At 40.2% G+C, this 20,259-nt stretch overlaps 1 protein-coding gene across 1 annotated transcript in view; it reads right to left on the reverse strand.

The window, feature by feature from the left end:
* The window catches only part of COG3 (component of oligomeric golgi complex 3), a 31,433-nt gene extending 11,174 nt beyond the window's left edge, over window positions 1-20,259 (reverse strand). Inside the window, exons 1-16 of the mRNA XM_082278716.1 lie at window positions 20,010-20,259; window positions 17,978-18,124; window positions 17,400-17,461; window positions 15,594-15,759; window positions 14,922-14,996; window positions 14,708-14,800; window positions 14,297-14,422; window positions 11,435-11,515; window positions 11,183-11,226; window positions 10,852-10,978; window positions 10,269-10,360; window positions 7,695-7,834; window positions 6,301-6,461; window positions 4,001-4,106; window positions 2,115-2,239; window positions 402-491 (exon numbers count right to left, since the gene is read on the reverse strand). Of these exons, the coding sequence (XP_082134842.1) occupies window positions 402-491; window positions 2,115-2,239; window positions 4,001-4,106; window positions 6,301-6,461; window positions 7,695-7,834; window positions 10,269-10,360; window positions 10,852-10,978; window positions 11,183-11,226; window positions 11,435-11,515; window positions 14,297-14,422; window positions 14,708-14,800; window positions 14,922-14,996; window positions 15,594-15,759; window positions 17,400-17,461; window positions 17,978-18,124; window positions 20,010-20,177 (1,803 nt within the window). The 5' untranslated portion in view covers window positions 20,178-20,259. The remainder of the gene's footprint in view (window positions 1-401; window positions 492-2,114; window positions 2,240-4,000; window positions 4,107-6,300; window positions 6,462-7,694; window positions 7,835-10,268; window positions 10,361-10,851; window positions 10,979-11,182; window positions 11,227-11,434; window positions 11,516-14,296; window positions 14,423-14,707; window positions 14,801-14,921; window positions 14,997-15,593; window positions 15,760-17,399; window positions 17,462-17,977; window positions 18,125-20,009) is intronic.

The raw sequence follows: 20,259 nt of genomic DNA on the forward strand, positions 1-20,259 counted from the left end.
TGAATATAACAGTTAGAAAGATTTTTGAAAATTCAAACAACAGAGGCAGAGAAAAAGAGAAAAGAGTAGCAGGCAGTGAAAATAAATACAGGGAGCAAAGTCCTCTAGCAGAAAATTTTCTTTAGGCATCACTTCCCATGGGTTAGAGCAGCCTGTAAACACAACTGCTACGATCTGTATTCCACCTTTTCAGAGATAGGCTAGCATGTGAATCATTGTCTTTGCCCTGCAATACATTAACCATAACTAAGAACTAGCAAATCCATCAAGTCTCTAGAGGCAGAGTAACATGCCTTGACTAAGATTTTAACAGAATTCTGAACTGCTGCTTCATGACTTCAGATATACAAGGGGCTGGGGGTGGGGACTGTGGAAATCATACCCAAAGCACAGATTCTGACCTTGTTTTTGCTGATGGAATCAGCAGCTCCCAGCAGCGACTGGATGCAGGCAGATAAGGCCTCTTGTGATAATCCCTGAAACACTGCCCTCTGCAGGGAAGAGGAAATCAGACCAATAAAAAAGGTGTTAGCAAAGCTTAAGCAGAATTTTAAGAGTTGCAGTTTGTGAACAATGTGTTCACCACCTTACAGAACTCCATATTAACTAGCTACAAACATACTGGCTAAATGCAGCGACACAGGATGGAGCACTCACATACAAAAGCTTGCTACAAACACTCAGGCTGGATGCAGGTACCCACACAAGCATGCCCTGCTCACCCTGCAGCTCTGAACTGGCAGCTGGGTAGTGACATGGTCAGTGACACCTCACACATTCAGAGCCAACAGTATGAACGGTGTTTGCTGGGTAACCTGACCAACACCTCTTTGTGTGTCAGGGCAACTACCTGTGTGTGCAAGCTACATCTGCAACAGACACGAGATCATTCGAGTGATCTTAACCTCAGGTAGACTCAAATTACCTCACACTTGTGACAGCTTAGTAAACAAATGTGACAGCTGCCATGGCCCAGGGGACATGGAGCAAGTCCTTAAGTGGCAGCAACACGATCCTACGGCTGAGCCAGCCACAGGAACACAGCCTGCCCATGGCCGTGCACTGCAACGGAGCACATGAGAGCCCTGAGTGCTCCAGACTTGCCAGCACCACTTCATTCATGTCTTCCCTACCCACAGGGTGCAGACAAGGGGGTACCAGTTCTGCTACAGTATCTCAGAGTAGAACTAAATCAACCTCCGTGCAGACACACTATAAACGAGCCTTGCAAACAACTTAGAAATCACCTCATTTACAAAGGTCTAGCTGAAAACAAGGGCAAATATTCATCTATCTTTAATGGGATTGATATTTTAAGCAATACAGCATTAGTATTTTCCAGCTTCTTTTTTAGCAATAGCATCTTGGCAGGAGTTTCATATACACCCATCAAAGATATTTTGAAGTCCATTAAATGCATCTAATAAAGATACAACACATGCAGAAAAGCAAAACCACTTGCATCAGTTTCTTCAGAGGCTTATCAGCCTCATATGCTGTTAAGTAAGCAACATAAAACAGATTCTAATGGGAAAGTCTTAAAATATGTGTTAAATAAACACTGCTTCTGTCTCTGCTAGACATGAAAATTTCTACTGTCTTAAACTTTGGAAATGTCTCCTACATTTTGAAACATGAAGAAATATGCCACAAAAACATTTTCACAACATTTCCAAAATGTAGAAGCAGTAGAGTCAACATTTTTAAGACCAGAGACATCACACAAACACATTCACAACATTCATGTAATTTCAGCAATAAAACCATTCTGTGTAATTGACCCAGAACTTTCTATTTTTTCTTGTCCTATTCACTCCTCAACTTTGGTGAGACCAGTATCTTGAACATCAGACACTAAATTATTTCTGTAACAGCAAAAGCAATAAATGTACAAATCAGTGCCATTTTTCTAATTCTACAAATATAAAACTGTCTTAGAAATGATGACCTAAGTTTGTCAGTTCACTTGTTTTACATAAAGATAGCAGCAGAAAGACTAAGAGGTTAGAGGCCAGTAGTTGTCCATTCCTAGTTTGTATTAAAATATTTTGACACGGTGCTATACACGCTTTATAACTTCACCCAAAAAATTAGATAAGGAAATTTTTGCATACATCTATACATCTGTACAGTTTGGAGAGACACACTAGAGTCCTTCTGACAGTAGGATACCACATTCCATGCAGATCTGCTGGTGAAATCGTGGTCTGATGCCTGGGATTAAGGGATTCAGCTGAACCTGTTTAAAAGCAAAATACACACATGAAAAACTTGCCCATCTGTCCTTTCAACCAAAGGAGACTGTTAATATCGACTGCATTTTATACTCTCTACACAGAAATAAGACATTGTATTTTACTCTAACAGGTTCACTTTTTTTCCTTCTGAGCGGGTCAGTACTAGATTTCTATGTGAATAGAGCACAAACATGTGAAAGACATGAATTTGCTTTCAGGGGTGGCCCAGCTCGACCTTTTTTAATGAGTTAAGTTTTACAGCATGTCTCCAATGACACACACCTCCCATTCAGCTAAACAGCTGAAATGATCAGTTACTTTAAAAAATAAAAGCACAAGAGCAAATAGGAAAAAGAAATGGTTAGAGATCAAGGACTTACAGGAAATGCTTAGGGAAAAAAAAGGAAAAAACATTCTATTAATTTTATTTCTTCATGCTTTCCTTTCTGCTGGGGATAATCCTACATGGATTAAACAGCTGCAGAAAATACAGCGATTAAACATAACTTCAATAACTGTAAAAAGAACAGCAAAACCAATTTTGTAAAGAGATTGTTGCAAACATAAAAAAGTGCTCCTCCTGAGTAACCTTCATAATAATTCTGTATGCTCAAAATGGATTTTCACAACACCTGACAGACAGAAGTCTGATGGAAAATGTACTTGTGTTTATGTGATCAGGCAGAAATCACCTGAAATAATCCAGTAATATCTTTCTACCTCTTGCAACTATGAATTTATTGTCACAGTAATTAGAAAGCCTGTAAAATCTTGAGCTACCAGTTGGAGGTTCCTAGGCCATTTGCTAGTCATTTCAGCTACTCCTGCAGGTACTGAAATGGGAGAGAGGCACCTCAGAAGGGAAAATAATCCAAATTATCTCAGACACATATCCTCAAATTATACCACATAGGTTCCTTCCATTTTCTGAGGGCAGGTGAGATTTACAGGACTTGCAAGTTCCATACACCTGGGGTGAAGTATGATGAACCCTATTCTCAATGGGGTTTGTGGGGTCCAGCTAGAAACACCTCTGCAGACCTTCCAAGCCAAAGGCAAGAAACTATCATGCAATCAAAAAGGATACGAGAAACAAGTGATAAAGAGCTGAGAAAGATGCTGCTGGGGAAATAATGCTGTACCATTCTGAACAATGATAAAATAGAAGGAGAAATTCTTCCTGGATCTTTGACGATAATTTACGTATTTGTAACACTTGAATGACTGGCATCAGAACAGCCACATTTTATGAAATTTTATTCAAATTTGCTGTAATTTACAGACACACGGGTCTTATGTTTAAAATGTCAAGGACTAAATTATGAATTATTGTAAATACCTGCAATTTAAGAGATGTGCCTGACACACCAAATCACCTTTCTCATCTTAGCACAGCTAACAAACAAAAGCATCCTCAAGTACGTATCTTGAAGGCACGGCTACTTTTCAGTGGAGAATACAAAAGCTCAGCTTTATACTTTATGTAAGTACAATAGATGCTGTTGGCTGCAAAAGTAGTTGCTTCACAAAATGGACTGCACTGGGAGCACAAAGAAATGCCACCAAAAGAACAAGATTAGGCTGTTTCTCATAAAAAAATATAAGAACTTTGAGACAAAGTTCGCCTCTCAAAATCACTTATGAATTTCTCTAGGAAAATAACCCTTTAAGACACATGCAAGTTTCTCACAGATGGTTCAAGTTAATGTTCACATCCCATGAGCTTTATGCATTAATCTGACAATATGAGATGTATTTCATACCAGATTTAACTAAGCTGCAGGACTCAGGACCTTCTAGCCGGACATCTGAAAATGAAGCTTCAGATGGCAGCTTCTTCTGTTCCTCTTTTAAACTCTGTGCAATTTGCTGCAAAGAAAGATACACAATAATATTTTAATATCACATAACACTGCTTTGGTTACAACAGAAAAAAGCATGCTAAATTGCAAAAGGAATCAGCTGCACTCAGCTCCCAGTGTTTCAAAGACATTTAGAAGAAATAGGCAGATGTTTCCAAAACAGTAGCAGAAATATTGCAATAAAATGAAGATTCACAAATACATATCTGTGTAATACACTGTTCTTTCCATTTTGCCTGTTTTTACTGATCTCTAAATAATGACCTATAAAGCCACCTAGAAAGAAAAGCTCAAATTAGGGTAACCCAGCTCAACATTTACTTAGGTTTTAAACAGATCATTTTTGTGATGGCTTTTTTTCCATAAATGATACGTGCAGATGGCCTGAAAGTACTCTCTAGTTTATTCCCTGCAGGAGTTCAACCAAAAGCTTTCCCCTAACATTACTCAACATTTTCACACAACCTTTTCCACTACTTGGTCTGCTTCAAAGCAACAAGAGGCAGCAAGAATGGGCAAAGAACTGCATTAATATTTGAGCAGAACAGCACAAGAAACATCTCTGCCCTGTGCTTTTAGCATTTTAATAATTCATTTACTAAGACAGAAGGTCTCTCTAAATAGCAAGGTTTTGAGGTTTAAAAGCAATCAAGTAGCAAAATGAATCTCAAACCAGGCAAAAACAGGAGTCTTACGAGCACATGTGAAGAGCAGCATAATTTCTCAACGTGGAATGAACTTTCTCTTCCTAACTGAAGGGCCACAGGACCCTTGTTAGAAAATAAGGCTTCATACAGACCAAGCAGCAGCATCACTTGCCGAAAGATGCTCATTAGTCTTTGAACTTTCAGTACAAAGAGCATGTACTCAACAAACTCACTAGCTTCAGCATTTAAAACCCTATGGATATCCCACATAATTGCCAAAGTACAAGCTGAACACAAAAGAAGCTTTAATGTGTATAAAGACAATATCATCACAACATGAGCTCACTAGTGGTAAGTTTCTCAGTGTTTTGTCTGTTTGCAGGCAAGAACTGAGCACAGTAAGATACAGTTACTATGTTAATTTCTTTCAGCCCACAGCAAAATACATATATTTCAGGTAGACAGAGAGACAGACGGACAGACAGACATAGATAGATAGATAGATAGATAGATAGATAGATAGATAGATAGATAGCCAGCCAGCCAGCCAGCCTCTGTGCTTTATATAAGTAATGTTCTGATTCTGAAGTCAAACAGCAGCTTCTCTACCAACTGGTCAGCTGGAAGTCCTACAATTTTCTAAGCATCACCAGCTATTCTGGAAGCTAGATGGAAAGCAGAATACAGCAATAAAATTTGGATTTTGCCAGTCCATGTTGGAAAGGCCATTCTCAGTCACATCAGTCCTTTAAAAGCTCTGGTCTCCCATTACAAAGTGAATGGCAGTAGTTACTTGGAGGGGAGATTTTTACTAAGTTTTACTACTTCCATGCAGTGTTCATGCAGTTGCATATCAAATGCATATCAAATACATCTTGTTCTAATCAAAAACTCATTTCAGGTTTCTCATTGCCTATTTATTTATTTCTGTGAGTTGTTTCATTCTGAACCTCTCATCAATATAGTATTAACCTTTTAAAGTAAGAAGAATTAGTTTGATCCATTTCAACAGGAATGTTGCCTCAAAGGATTTGGAATGACTACAGAAATGGCTAATACTGATAAGGACTTGAAAAAGGTTACTGGAAGCCATTACTAACATGTTAAATTATCTAAAGCAAGTCTCCTCTCACACTGCCTGAGCATAGGGTACACACATACCTGCCAATAGCTAGCTGACCAGTTATTCTGAAAACAAACTTGCAGCTAACTGGGGCTGTCTAAAGCTTCTCTTCAATTCCAGCTCAACTAGAAAATACACTGGGTAATACCTACTACTTATGAATGTAAATAAAAATTCAGAAGCTTCAAGTTTGGATAAAACTGTTAACTGTGAGAACTATTGTCAATGTCACTAAGTTTGACATAAACAGTTTTTTGACATCTAGTTTAGGGTCATAAGTTAATCAGCAGGTGTCAATTTGAAAATGCCAGTAACACTAAATATACCTACGAACTGGAAAACCCAAGCTGCAAAGCACTGTACTGCACGACTGCATACACTGCATGTAAAAAGAACGCTAATCAAGGACAATGAAAAAGCTGAGGCTGTACCTCCATCATTTCCAGCTTGTCGGGATAGGCAAGGTCGCCTGGCGCAGGCTTGTAGCCAGTGATGTCAGTCTGAATGTAAATATGTGTCCTATAGACAAGGCGCTCTTGTACATCTTCCAACATCTGCTTGACACCAGCTGCAAATGCACCCAGTTGTTCAGCTGACAAAGGGAAGGAAGGCACAAACCTGTTAATTACAAAACAAGCTCATAGAAACCTAAGTTTGAAATACCACATATAGAACCACAAAAACCTGGCTTGCTGCAGATGAAGTCTGGCTATTTTTGGAACAGCAGCATGCAGACAAATTTGTGACAAACAAGGAATTACTGAACTCCATGCTGCAGTTGCTTTGGCTCCCCAGATTTTCATCAGAACATGAAAATGCAACCTTACACTGATGTCATCATATGCCTTGTTAGAATTAAGTGTTCTATTTCAGACCTGGGTACATTAAGTGGAATTTTGGTGGGAACAACAAAGCAAGGTGGCTTTGGTTCTATCACAGCCAATACCCGTGGTGCGACTGTTGGGAGTTGATAAAAACAGATGAAGCAAAGCAGCTCACATCAAACTTAAGAATTATTGTATCAGCCCAAATTTAAGTAGTAGGAAGACACTTCTTATGATAAGCCAAAAGATTAAGTCAGCAAGTTTTTCCTCATTCCCAACAGTGTTACAATTACAGGTCCAGGAAAGTGAACAATTCTTCATGATTACTGGCACAGCTTCAGCGACAAAGAGCTACACTGGATGATACACCAGCTACCAAGTATGATCTCTGTTTATTGCCTGGTGCAATAAAGACTGTGAAAGGATTCCATTATGCACTGGTCATACTAAGGAAATGAGACACCAGGTCAGCTCACTCCTATGAGACTTTGAGCTCTGCATACTTACAAAATTGCAAAATCTACACTGCTACTTAACTCCTCTGCAGAAGTTACAATTTCTAGACTGGGAAACACAATATTAAGGAGAATTGAAAAAAAAAATCAGTTTGCATTCCTTTGTTTTATCATTATTATGCAGAAAGCTCTACATGGGTGATGCAGTAGCAGGGCCAAGTAAAGCAATTCACTCATTTGAAAAGGTGATTTAAATCAATCCTTGTGCATGCATATGCACTGGGTGGATGCTTGCTTGCATTTGTACGATCTGGAGAAAACAAGACTAACATCAGTACCTTACTTTAACTGAAGCTAGGCACAGACCCATAAATACAGACCTTCACTATAAATGAAAAAGCATAATTAATTTTACACAAACATGTCAAAGATGAGTTTAAGATCCACTAGAATGAAAGAAGCATCTAGAGTTTTTGACTACGCAATTAAATAATTTTATCAGTTAAGAAGACACTTAAAAACAATCATCTTCCATCTATGAGTTACCATTGTTCTGTACATGATCCTCAAGCATCTCATTTTTGAGAATCCCACAGAGTTCAGAAAGCGTCTCTAAGTGAATGACATGGATGATCATTGGTCTCAGGACATCATACAATGAAAGACACAACTTCTCCAACAGTTCACTATGAAGGAAAAATAAAACAAAGCAAAATACTTTCAGGATCCCCCAAAAGCAGAAGAAAATTTTGTCACAAACATAAATTATTTTGTGGCAAAGATTTTTGAAAGGAGGGTGAGAAAGCAAGTGCCATAGAAGACTTTAGGCAAGACTGTTTAAAACATAAATCCATTACTCCTACAAAGTGGGAAAACTTTTCCTTTTAAAAGATGCGGCATACCAACTGCTTAAAAATGGTGTTTCTGTTTTTAACTCATTTTACAATACAATTTTAAAAACCCAAATAAACAAATAAAAAACCTACACACACCAACCAGCAACTCAACCTGTCACAAAGGGAAGATGCTGCAAACTGGTTTATTTCCCTTCTGTGTAAAAAAATGCTCCTGCTGAGCTCAGAATCATAACCCCAATTTTCCCCCAAGAAAAGGCTCATCTGATTCCAAGAACTCAGAAGTGTATTAGAACCAGGAGCACACAAAGAGGGACGCAGGAGAAGCTTGGTAATGTTTTCTGTAACAGCTACCAACATCTCAGAGCACACTCTCCAATCTAACTGAAGTTATGAGATCAATGCAGCGACACACCAGAAATCCCACTTCAATTTATTTTTTTCTTCCATGTTCAGAGTGATACGTATCTTGGTTAAGACACCAAAAGCACTCACTCTAGACATTTTTGCCATTCTCAATGCTCCCTTCACTAATCACAGATTAGGCACTAATACTATTGCCAGTAGCAGAAAATTCAATTCCCCAGTTAGATTTGGAAATATAAACATCAACAACACTGAAGTAATCACAGTGCGATAAAGATATTGTGTTTACTGCACTATTTTTTTTCTGATTCACAAAGAATGTCTGTCAATAGGACAAGGACATTTCAGTTCCTCAGCGAGGGAACAAAAATGCTCATGAAAGAATACTCAGAACATTTTGAATGCCTCTTCCTTTGCATCCTATAGCACTATAAGCAGTTTGGTAAAACAGTAACTCTCCAAGTCAAAAGCAGAAACAAAAGAGAAAGTTTCACCAGCCTCATTATTAAATACAACACCCAATCTCAGATCTCTGCTCTTGGGTAGAATTTTGGTAAACTTTTTTATCTGTACATAGCCACCTGTCTGTAATGTCTTCAGAGCACCTCAGCACTGCAGAAAAGAAAACGGAGCTATGTATTATTGCTAAGAGAAACCTAATAAAGGAGCTACTATTTGAAACATTTTTCTTAAAATATTTTATTTAAATGTAGGCAAAAAAAAGGGAAGCAAGTTCTCAGGAAATGAGGTAAACTACATTCCATCAAAATTCAAAAAAAAAAAAAAATCAGAAGTCTATTCTCATTCTTGGTGTGAATAGCACTAGTGACAAAATTTCTGGCTGAACAACATTTTATACTGATTCCAATTTGGGATGTTTACTCTCAGGATTGGGACTGGGATAGCTAAATTGATTCTTAAACAAATTTAGTTAGGTCACCTCAAATTTTGAGCATGCCCCACAAGAGGCCACAATTTCTCAGAAAAGACTGGAACTACTGTGGCTTATCTCTAGTGAGGCTTTATGCAGGTTTGGTGTTCCTTTAGCTTTGAAGGATGTGGAGGGTAGTGGGCAGTCTTTTTTTCAGGTTACACACTTGTTCAACTCAAGCTGCCCTATATTTAAGACACTCCAACTCTCAAAAACAGTGTCTCCGTTATATTAATAGGAATATGCTTTAGTTAGGAACTTTATAGCAAGGGAACATGACCTACCCAAATTTCAAAACTAAATATCAATACTAAAACACGTCAGAAAACTGGAGAAGGGGCATAATTTATTCAATTGTTTTACTATTACAAGTCTGTTGTAAAAAACTTTACAATACTTTTACAATACAATTACTGTGTGAAGTAACAACCTGTCCCTCTTTTAGGTCTAGGCAGAGGAGATAAGAGACACTGTTTTTGTCAGGCATCCACTACCCTGCCTTCTGTTCAGCCCAAATACAGGCAACATGCAACTATTCCTTGACAGTAAGGGCAGCTCATTAAATCCTCCAGGAAAAATAGCTGGAGTTCATCAGCCTAATTTCAGACAGAAGCAAATGAAAGCACTTGTGCAACAGGCTGTGCAAAAGAGGCTGTACAAAAACAGCTGAGACCTACAGACTTCTATAGCTATTCCAAAGTACCTGAGTATCTTTATCTCTTTCAGACTGTCTACAGAGCATTTGCAAAGATTTTTTATGGAGAATGGGAGCTATCGGCTTTGCTTGAAGAAAAAGGAAACATAAGAACATGAAATTCTGATGCTCAAAGTGATTAACTTGGTTTTTTATCATGCTAGTTCTTACCAAACCACTTGAACACAGCCCTATTTGCCATATAATATAATCTGCTACATCACAACACACTGAATACAACATGCAGTAAAACAAAACCAGCATGTACCACCTACTCCAGTTTTGGTGTTGGTTTTGTGAAGAACTCATTGTAAAGCTGGTGTTCGTCCTGGCATACATGGACCATAAAGGCACAACCACTTCGTACCTGCATTCACAGAAATACAAATACTTGGTTTTTAAATTCTTTTCCTTGCACCAGTATCACAAGTGATATTACAGCTATTATGACTATACATTACGTGTGGTGTTGTGATTATTACTGCTATGATCAAACTGAAGCTTTGTAAAATGCAAAATTAATGAGATGAACTCTAAGACCAGGGACTGAAAAGATGTTACCAGCCAAATAAAAGCTCATTGTACAACTTCTGTCCCTTTTTTGTTTCTGAAATTTAAGTAACCGCATTTTATGCTTCTTTATCCTTCCCCCTTTGTGAGGTTTGTAACAGGGTGGAGTTTTTACAGAAACAAAACACGTATGGCTTGAAAATATTAACAGAATGTTAACAATTCAAACCCACAGACAACAGTAACAATTCTGCATGTGAATGACTGAATTAAGTACGTTCATTTTACCTGGGGGGGAGGGGATTAAAACATAACAAAACCCACACAACACATGACTACTTTACCTACCAGAGCACAATGATCTCTGTTATTCTGACTGGTTAACTCTGTAACGGTGCTAGCGATACTTGGACCAAGCAAAAGCTCCCGCTGGTCGAGGTAACATTGATGGATTTCATTGAGAACTTGCTGATACCTAGCCAAGGAATTAGAACAGTAACTGCGTCTGAAGATCATTTTCTGGCACACATAAAATGCGTTTAATACCCTCTTTAGTGCTACGTAATTTCAATTTTTAAAACTTCCTTTTAAACAAATAATGTGTTTAACAGTACTTAAACAAAAGTAAATATTTTCAAAATTTAAAACTGTTGAAGATAAATTATGTAGACATACTCACTCTGGCATTTTTTCAGATCTTTGCTCTACTTGTTCAATAAGAGTCTACTCAAAAAAAAAAGAGAAAAAAGTATTATCAGTAAATTACTTTTTTGTAATAATTGGAAAATAATTTGTAGTTTTTTCCACTGATACAAAATGCAATCTTTAGACATTCACACTTGCACAATATGCAATCCTTGCATTCACACTAATAAATTCAAGCCTCATTTTCATAACTTCCTTTTTAAAAGTTAGTTACCAGCCTACTTACTCTGACTTTGGGAGCAGCTGCTCTGAATTTCACATAAAACAGCGTGAAGGCATTGTCAGAATTTGGCACAGCTGAAGGATCCTGAAAGAAAAGATGAGTAATTGGTTAAAAAGCAAAATACTATATTTGGCTTCCAGTATATAATGGCTGAGATAATTAGGCTCTAAAAGAGGCTATTGGTTCTTTATGCTTATGCTTCCAGTGGAACAGCTCTTTGCCACTTCGCACCAAGAAAGGCGTGCTGGTTTCAGAATTCTAGTCAGATGGAAGAACAAAACCCAACCCAAAAGTTTCATCCAACAGCCTATACAGAAAAAGGAACGTTTTCAGTAATTATGACATTCCCCATTAGAGACAACAATTTTCTCTGGACCTGCCAGAGTAGTACTGATTGTTAGTCCTTAATGTGTAGTACTAAAATAGAACAGATTTCCCTTTTATCTGCCAGTCCCCAGGGAAGAGAAGCTAAGTTTCAGCTTGTATTCAAGCTCCAACCAGAATATCAAGTCTTGAGGCAGCTCCCCAGCCCAGCCGGGCAGACAGCTTCAAATTCTTGCACTAACAAAGCAAAGCAGAGCCCAAATTTACACACCAAACTTTCTTCCCCTTATCCCTACTGGTGAAAGAGAGAAGAGATAGCCTTCTTTAGAAACATGATGGGAACAGGAAAACTCCACCATACCCCACCTCCTACTTTCATCCCTACGAGCAACCTGATCATCCTTCTACAAACAGAGATCAAAACCTCCACTCACATGTGTGTATCATCAAAGAACATCCAGATCTCTGCCCCTTTCCAGTTCTGACAGTCTTGTTCTGTTGCAATAGGAAAACTCAGCACTTGATCACAACTAAAAAACACTGGTCCAGTACTGCACTTCTAGCAGAAGGAGCCATTCGATGTTTCAAAGTATACAAAATATCCACAAAATGCCCATGTAGATGGGAAGGAAAAGGTCATCTAACTCCTAAAAGATGTATCCTTCCTGACTTAAAACTCCTAAGCAGCAATTCAAATCCAGAAATTAGGTTACACACTTCTTTCTGTAGACATGTTTATTATCATAGATGTTCAATTTTGTTTAAATTCAGCTCAGTCAAGGCAATCCACGGGCATCAAACCAAGCTACGATACCTTTTTTTTTAAATAAAACCTGGTTTTGTATCAAACACGAAGAATGTTCAACGCCACTTAACCAAGATCTTCACTCCAGGAGTACCCTTTCACAAGTTTCCATGAACACTGACTAAAATTCCCTTCTTTCAGGTGTGCCAGTTCCCAATTCTAGCACCTTTCAGTTTCACTGGTTATCCCTCAGGACACCAAGTTTGCCTGTAATAGAACTGAGCACAAGGTATACAGCAATTATTTGGAGAAAGAATCTAAGTGCATAGAAAGAGACATTCCCTACTCCCTTCTGCTGTGCCAAAATATTGCAGTATGAGACTACCAACATTTTAATGAGACCAAAAAACCTCCCTGCTTACATTTATGCCTAAATCTCACTGGAGTGAGTGGGAGTAAACACCTAACTCTTCCCTGGGACACTCTAGCATTGCTGTCAATATTTTAAGATCAAACAAAAAATACTGGCAAAACTAATAGGAACCTGGCACAGCTGTTATCTACAGCTGTTAGCTACATAAACCACTGCAGAATAAATGAAATATTTAGATGACCAAGAGCACTCAAGAATACTTCCTGGAATGTAATACTGAAATGGTGACGGCATGAACTCAGAGTTGCACTTTACAATTACCATCCTATAACACCCAGCTCCTGTATACTTTTTTCAAGTATTACCTGTTGAGGTGACTGAGCCAGCGATTGTGATGGCTGAGGAGCCAAGAAGCCCCGAAATAGGAGAGGCCTGCCGGTGGACCAATTCCGAGGTTTTAGAACACCCCCTAAAGACATGGTGTGAAAGGAAAAGCCTCTCCCATGAGACTTTGTGATGCTATGAAGACTTGGCCTGTCTGAATGGCTTGTTACCCTGCGCACCCCCAGGCCTTCCCCATTGGCTCCCTTTTCCTAGTCCCGCCTTTGTACCGCCCCCGTGCCCTCGGATCACTGGTCCCTGATGCTTCCCCTGCTTCGGTACAAAAACCCTGGGACTGCTTAGTCCCGCTCTTTTTTGTCTCTGGTCTCCCTTGACAGCAGGATGCAATAAACAAATGCCATGTGAGAGAGCCCGCCTGACTCTTTGCCTCTGGTCACGCTGAGCTATCCAGCCTGTGTGTGTGTGAGAGTCCGTGCCTTACAGCCGGCGGGTGAAAGGAGTGCGCTTGCTGGAGTGCTGTACCGCACCCACCGCAATGATTCCTTGCCAGGGACGTTCCAGGGAAACGCAGCTACCCTTCTCGAACCCCACGCCTTGCGTTAATTACCTGCAATCTCTCTCTGTCTCCAAAGCAATCCATCTCCAGAACAAAACATCACAGTACCTCCATCTCTTTTGTACATACTCTACCCATTTGGCAACAGCCCAACAGCCAATTCAGAGCTCCAGTGCCCACACGGGTTCAGGAAAGCAAACTGTCTGGCCATCTGGTGTCTCTAACACAGTCCTTCAACCATCCCTGGCCTTCACTAGCTTACTGCTCACCTACTTCAATTCACTGACTTCACCTTCTTCAACTTCCACGATTTTTAAATTATTACTACTTTTAAATCTTTCGGATCACTAGGTCTCTGACATATTTGGCTGAGAATTGGACAACCTACACAAACACCATAGCACTGACCTATTTTCACAAAAAACTGCTGACACATCCCACTCTCAAAAAATAAAAAGGGAACTGTTTGATGTTATAACAGACATTTCAGAACAGCTCCACTTCCCACTTACTGATTCACCTTACCCTTTTCATTAACTGGCTCGTGAGGTTCTGTAGTGTGTTCACAGTGTACGTCTTGATAAGGTGCATAGCTTTAGAAAGGCATTGTTTAAACTTAGTCAAATATACAGGATAGTCTTTAAAATTTGGCTGAAAGAAAGAAAGAAAAAAATCCATTTTAAATAGAAACAGTCAAAAATTTGTCAAAACTTAAAATATTCATATAACTAGCTAGCTTGTACAAACTAAAAGCTGTATTTTATAAAAATTAAGCAGAATAATAAGTATATTCAACAAAAATTTCCCAAGTTTATAAAGCACCATCCTTAACTTCTTCCTGTATTTGGCAGAGAAAACTTTTTATAGGAAAAAAACCATTAACAAGGTATGAACACATGAAGGCGATTTAACTAAAATTAATACAGAATTACTTACATGTGATGAAATATATGCAATACAATCATCAAGTTTAGCCAGCATGGGAATGAATCCTTCACTGTTCACGGACAGCGTAGGGGAATTCAATTTCTTTGGAAAACAAGACAAGGCATCATTGTGAGGAACCTAAGCACATTACTGCTGGTGAGTACGTTCAAAAGACCAGTACACTTTCATTTTCTAAGACTATTAACAACGAAATCATACTTACAGTGTTGATGTTTTCCAGCTCATTAAAGTAAGAAAGTTTCTGCTGGATGTTTTCAGCCAGGTCAACAAGTTCTGACTATTAAAGAAACAATAAATAAAAGAAAATCATCAACCTAGCAAGTAGCTTAAATACATAGATATATATATACATGTGTTTATAACATTATTAAGCCTCCCTTTCAGCTCTCAGCACACACCATTGTCAAACAGCTCCAAGTAACTTGCAACTAATTAAGTACAACAAAAGATGCAGAATACAGCAGTGTTTGCTCTCCCTTACCAGAAACTCACATAATAGTTTCAGTAGTACTTAAGATAATATATTCTACAGGTTTGTCAGTATCCCACAGACAATGCTGCATACAAACAGCAGTGCTGCCATCAGTATTATGGAGAAATCCTGTATTTCAGGACTGGAGTCTTAAAAAGCTCTCCCTTATCCAGTCTGACTAAAAAAAACGTTTATTGTATCACTGTTGCAGCAGTTCATGAAGAAAAAGAAAATTATCTGGGAAATAAGTTCACAACTTTGAACATCTTGCAGTAACCAGCTCAAAAAACTTCCGCAAATGGAGGAATTGTTACCACAGCTGACGTTTTTCCAGCCCAAGAAAAATAAACCTGCATTTAAGATGTCTTAGCAGTTCCCAGTAATTCTCCTGTCAAAGATTACCTGCTCTTTCAAAAGCTGTTCACAGGCCTCATGCAGCGTTCCTGTCTTTGTGGACACAAAAAGATACTGTTTTTGCAGTGACTCCAGGTGCTGAAGGGCACTATTCACATCATTCAAGATAGCATCACATTGCTCCTGAAAGCCAGACAAGTAATCCCTCATCTGTCTAGAAAAAGAGAATCAACAGATAACAGAAGTAAAATTTCCCTTTCTGTATTCGCAAATCCAGCTGCCTGCAGGGACACTGCCACCACTTTTCTCTCTCTAGGAATAAGAGATCGCTTGCATCAAGCAAGAGTGCACAATAAGCAGATGTTTCATCACCTGAGAAATAACAGAGCTGAAGGTCTGGAATAGCCACTCCATTTCCCTGAAATTCCTTATAGCAAGCCTGCCTAGAAAGCAGCAGCTTGCACCCTGGCCTGGAGCATGTGAATACTGGCTAAATGGGCAAACATAGAGACTACTGCAAGCAGCCAAATTCTACCTGCCTTGCTCCCAACAGGGTCTCTTCTATACAATTTTCAGTTTCCATTTAGAAATTACTTTTTCTCTCCTAAAGTAGCTGAAATTATCTAGAGGATTCAAAACTTACTGTGAGGATTGAAAGAGGCTTAGATGAAATACATCCTGTGTCTAATGTCACCAAATTAGTCTAAGGCTCAATGCAGACAATACCTCTAAATGATAACTAAATGTTGTCAAGCATTTGGCTTATCTAAAGCATCACTAAAAATTAATTACTCTTGGATGTCAGCTCAAACTTCTGAGTCCTACTTTACCACTTATGAAGCTGCAAGTGAAACAATTCCCTGTATCCATGTGCAACAGGCAAAGAACTTATTTTCCTCCTGCACCTTTGGCCTCCTGCAGACAGTTGCATATTGGCCATCCTACAAACCACTGTGCATCCATGGCACACTTGAGCACCTGTGTGCACCATTATGAACATGTCAACTGACAAAGTGCAAGCCTGCTACTATATTTAGGTTCTTCATGGTCATATCACAGGATCAGTACATGCCTCACCCTCTGCTTTTAGAAGTCACATGTCCTCAAATGTCAGAGCAAAAGAGGAAGAAACAGCCCAAAGAAAAGCAGAGGAAAAACAGAAGAGGGAATACAGCAGCATCTCTTTGTGGCCAAGGGCAAGTTTGTGAAGTCTCAAAACACAAGCCAGTTTCCATAAAAGTCACCAGCAGATCTAGCTAAGCCATTCAGCTGTACTTCAGGCTTCCAAGGAGTAACTGTCAAAGTCAGTGGGAAGGGGTTCTTCTGAGCTCGATGGGAAAGTCAGTTAGACAAAAATAGATGAGAATGGCAAGACTCAAAATTGGAGTTGAGCAAAGTGTCAAGGAATGCAGAGAATGCAGATACAGAATCACAACCATAGTCACTGGCGAGCCAAATGGTGAGAAAAGAAATGACCACCAGCCACATCTGCTTACACAGTCTCACGCATCAGAGGATGCCATTCCAACATCAGCAGCAATTGAAAAAGCATAGGAAAGCTCTTAGATGGCCTTTGCCTACAGCCCTGTCTCCAGGCCAAAACTAATTTCCATCTGTCTAAATATACTGGGAAGTTCAGAAGGAAATCTGCATCCCCTTTAACTGCTCTGCCACCTGGGCAATGGCCTTCAATGTGGGAGTGAGGCACATGGCCTTGGAAAGTTTCAGCAGCTCCAACACATTCCCCCATTCCCCACCAGCTAAATGTGAACACGTGCTAACATTAATTGACAAGATGAAGTCCTTCAAGGGTGGAACAGCTTATCGTGAAAGGAACTGAGGAAGAACACGTACCTATACTTGGCACCTTCATCTTGATCCATCTGTGTTTGCACCTGAGCAAACCAGGAGAAGAACTAGAAGAGATTTTATGGTGAACAATATAGATATCACATGCAATCAATTAAAAATAAAATCAAATCTATGATCTATGAAATGAAGATGAGCTTTTGTTAAAAACAGAGCTGTTTCAGAATTCAATTATTAATCTGGGAAACAAATTCCTCACTGAATTATTCCAGCTGAAATATTCCGTTCTATTCCTTCACTACGTTAAAGCGGGACAGACTGAATTCCATCTGGCTTTATTTGCACAAGAACAAGGGTATCACATTAGAAAGTGGGGGTTCCTCCACTTTAAGAGGAACAGCACTTTACTGAACACATATTCTCACGTTAGACTCCACTCCAAATGGAAAAAGTACCTGTCACTTAAGAGCTAAGACTTCAGTGATGTTTTCCCCCCAAGTTCCCCCTTATGCATCTTGAAAATGGCCCAAAAGATTTAGCAAACCCACCAAAAGCTAAGCAAGACACACAGAAACTAATCTCTGAAGATTACTGCATCTCGGAGGTTATTCAGCATCACTTACCTGCTGTGCTGTTTCAATTCTTTCATCCTCCATCCCTAGTGCTGCAAATCCCTTCAAAAGAACATCCTCTGTGGATTCTGGCACCGCAGCTGTCAGCAGAACAGGCAGTGACTGGGACGTCAGGCTGCACAAGTCCTCAATGGGAAGCTGCTCACAAAACACCACAAACTTTGGTCAGATAACTCACTAAGAATTAGTATGTGCAGCTCACCTATAAAGCAATCCAAAGCAATATGATGAGAAAATTACAGGCATCTACTTTTGAAGAAATAAATGCAATGGACATTTTATCTATCAATATAATAAGCACAGAATCATTAAGTTTAGAAAAAAACCTCTGAGATCACCGAGTCGCACCATTACACCAACAACTACAACATCTATACATTTAGAAGCATCACACAGGAACTGTCAAAATTTTTTTGCCAGATATTCAAGGAAAATTCAAGACTGCTGCCATAATTTATTTGGAAGACAAGGAATAGCTCTGCTCAACAGGAATTATTTTTTAGCCACAATTATTTTGTTTAAGCAAGAAAAACATGGAAAAAACTAACTTGAGATAAATTTTATTTAAGTATGACTTGCGACTATTACTTAGCCTATACGGAAGAAATTAATTCAAGAAAAAAAATACTGTTATATACACTTAACTAATATAATACCCTCTTTAATTACATTATGATGGACTGTATGTTCTGTGGGAATATCAGTAGGGTAAAAACAGAAAACACTGCTTAACTACAAATTTGTATCTCTCTAGAAAACAATGTGTTTAGTAAAATATTCCCTGCCTGGTAATACTAGTCCAGCAAAGAAAGAACCATCAGGATTTCAACTATTTGAGAAAAATTACCCCATGTTGTCCAACTTCCACACACCTCTCCACCCCGCCCCCCAAAACAAGGCTGACCCTCGCAAAGGGTTTCTCTCATGTCTAACACAGAGGGAAAGGTGAGTCCATCAGAGCCCACTGCTTCAGGACAGCTGGGACATCACTGTCCCAATTCTCTGAAGAACTCAATGTCTTGGCTTTGCTGTCGTCCTCTGGCAAATACAGTACCTGCCTTGTTGCAAAGCTGGTTTAGATCCTTAAGAACATCCTCTGATAGCAGGACATCCTTCTACAATCACTTTGGATGCCTGCCAATATTTACTTTTTGCATACTGCTTACACAAAAAAAAAGAAAGCAGGAAGGATGAAATGAGACAGGTGCATTTGAGGAAGGAATTGCTTTATACTCTCCCTTTTGCAGTTCTGAGCTTTCAGATACTTGCGGAGAGCCAACTTTGTTGATTTTATGGCACTATATCTTTAACTACAATCCTGTTTAAATACAAACCCTCTCCTGAAGAGTGCAGTTAGGAATGCAAACATTCTGTTCCACCTCCCTTTGTAGACAACTGAGGACTCATAAATAATCACCCTCTCAGAGTGTGGAATTTTATACAGTGGGAATACTGTATACTTATATCACATCTTCTGTGGTGCTGACAAATTATTAAGCTTTTTACCACTATTCCTGGCTCTCTTCAGTTCATTCGAGTCTGCAAGTCGTACCAGGAAATAACATTGGCGCCAGCAGCTATGCATTGGTAAGGCTCAACTTAGGAAGACCAAAAGAATGAACTCCACGACTAAAGCTCCCAACTTTACGAGGACAAATGCTGGTGGACTGAGGGAAGCAGCGAGGGCAGGCAGAGAAAGCCCGTGAATTCCCAGGGGAAAGCTCCCACCGCTGCCTACAAACCCCTGCAAGCCAGGGCGGGCGGGCGGCACGAGGCTCCTCGGGAAGGCTGCAGGAAGAGTGAGTCCTCCCGAGGGAGGTGAAGAGGCTGGGGACGCGGCTGTGGGCGCGACCTACAGCGCAAAACGCTACTGAGCCCCCTAAAGCCCGGGAGCAGCCGCGGCCCCGCAGGCCCAACCGGTCTGGGCCGTCACCCCCGACAGCCTGGCGACGTGGCACCGCGGCCACTCCCGCCCTCGCTCCTGCCCTCCGCCCCTCCGGCCCGGGCAGCGCCGCCGCCTCACCTCGGGAGGCACCGGCAGGTTCTCGGCCGCCGCCTTCAGCTCCAGCACCGAGTCGGTCTGGCGGTCGCTGAGCGGCGCGGTGGGCTGCGGGCGGCGGTCCCAGAGACTGAGGCGGTCCCGCACGTCCCTGCCCGCGGGCGGCGGCTCCGCGGGCGGCGGCTCCAGCATGGTGCCGGCGGCGGGACGGGCGGCCGGGACGGGACGGGACGGGACGGGACGGGAGCGGCGCCGGGAGCGCGGCGGAACGCTG

This window comes from Coloeus monedula (assembly GCF_965178545.1).
Source record: "Coloeus monedula genome assembly, chromosome: 3".
In the NCBI taxonomy this organism is placed as follows: Eukaryota; Metazoa; Chordata; class Aves; order Passeriformes; family Corvidae; genus Coloeus; species Coloeus monedula.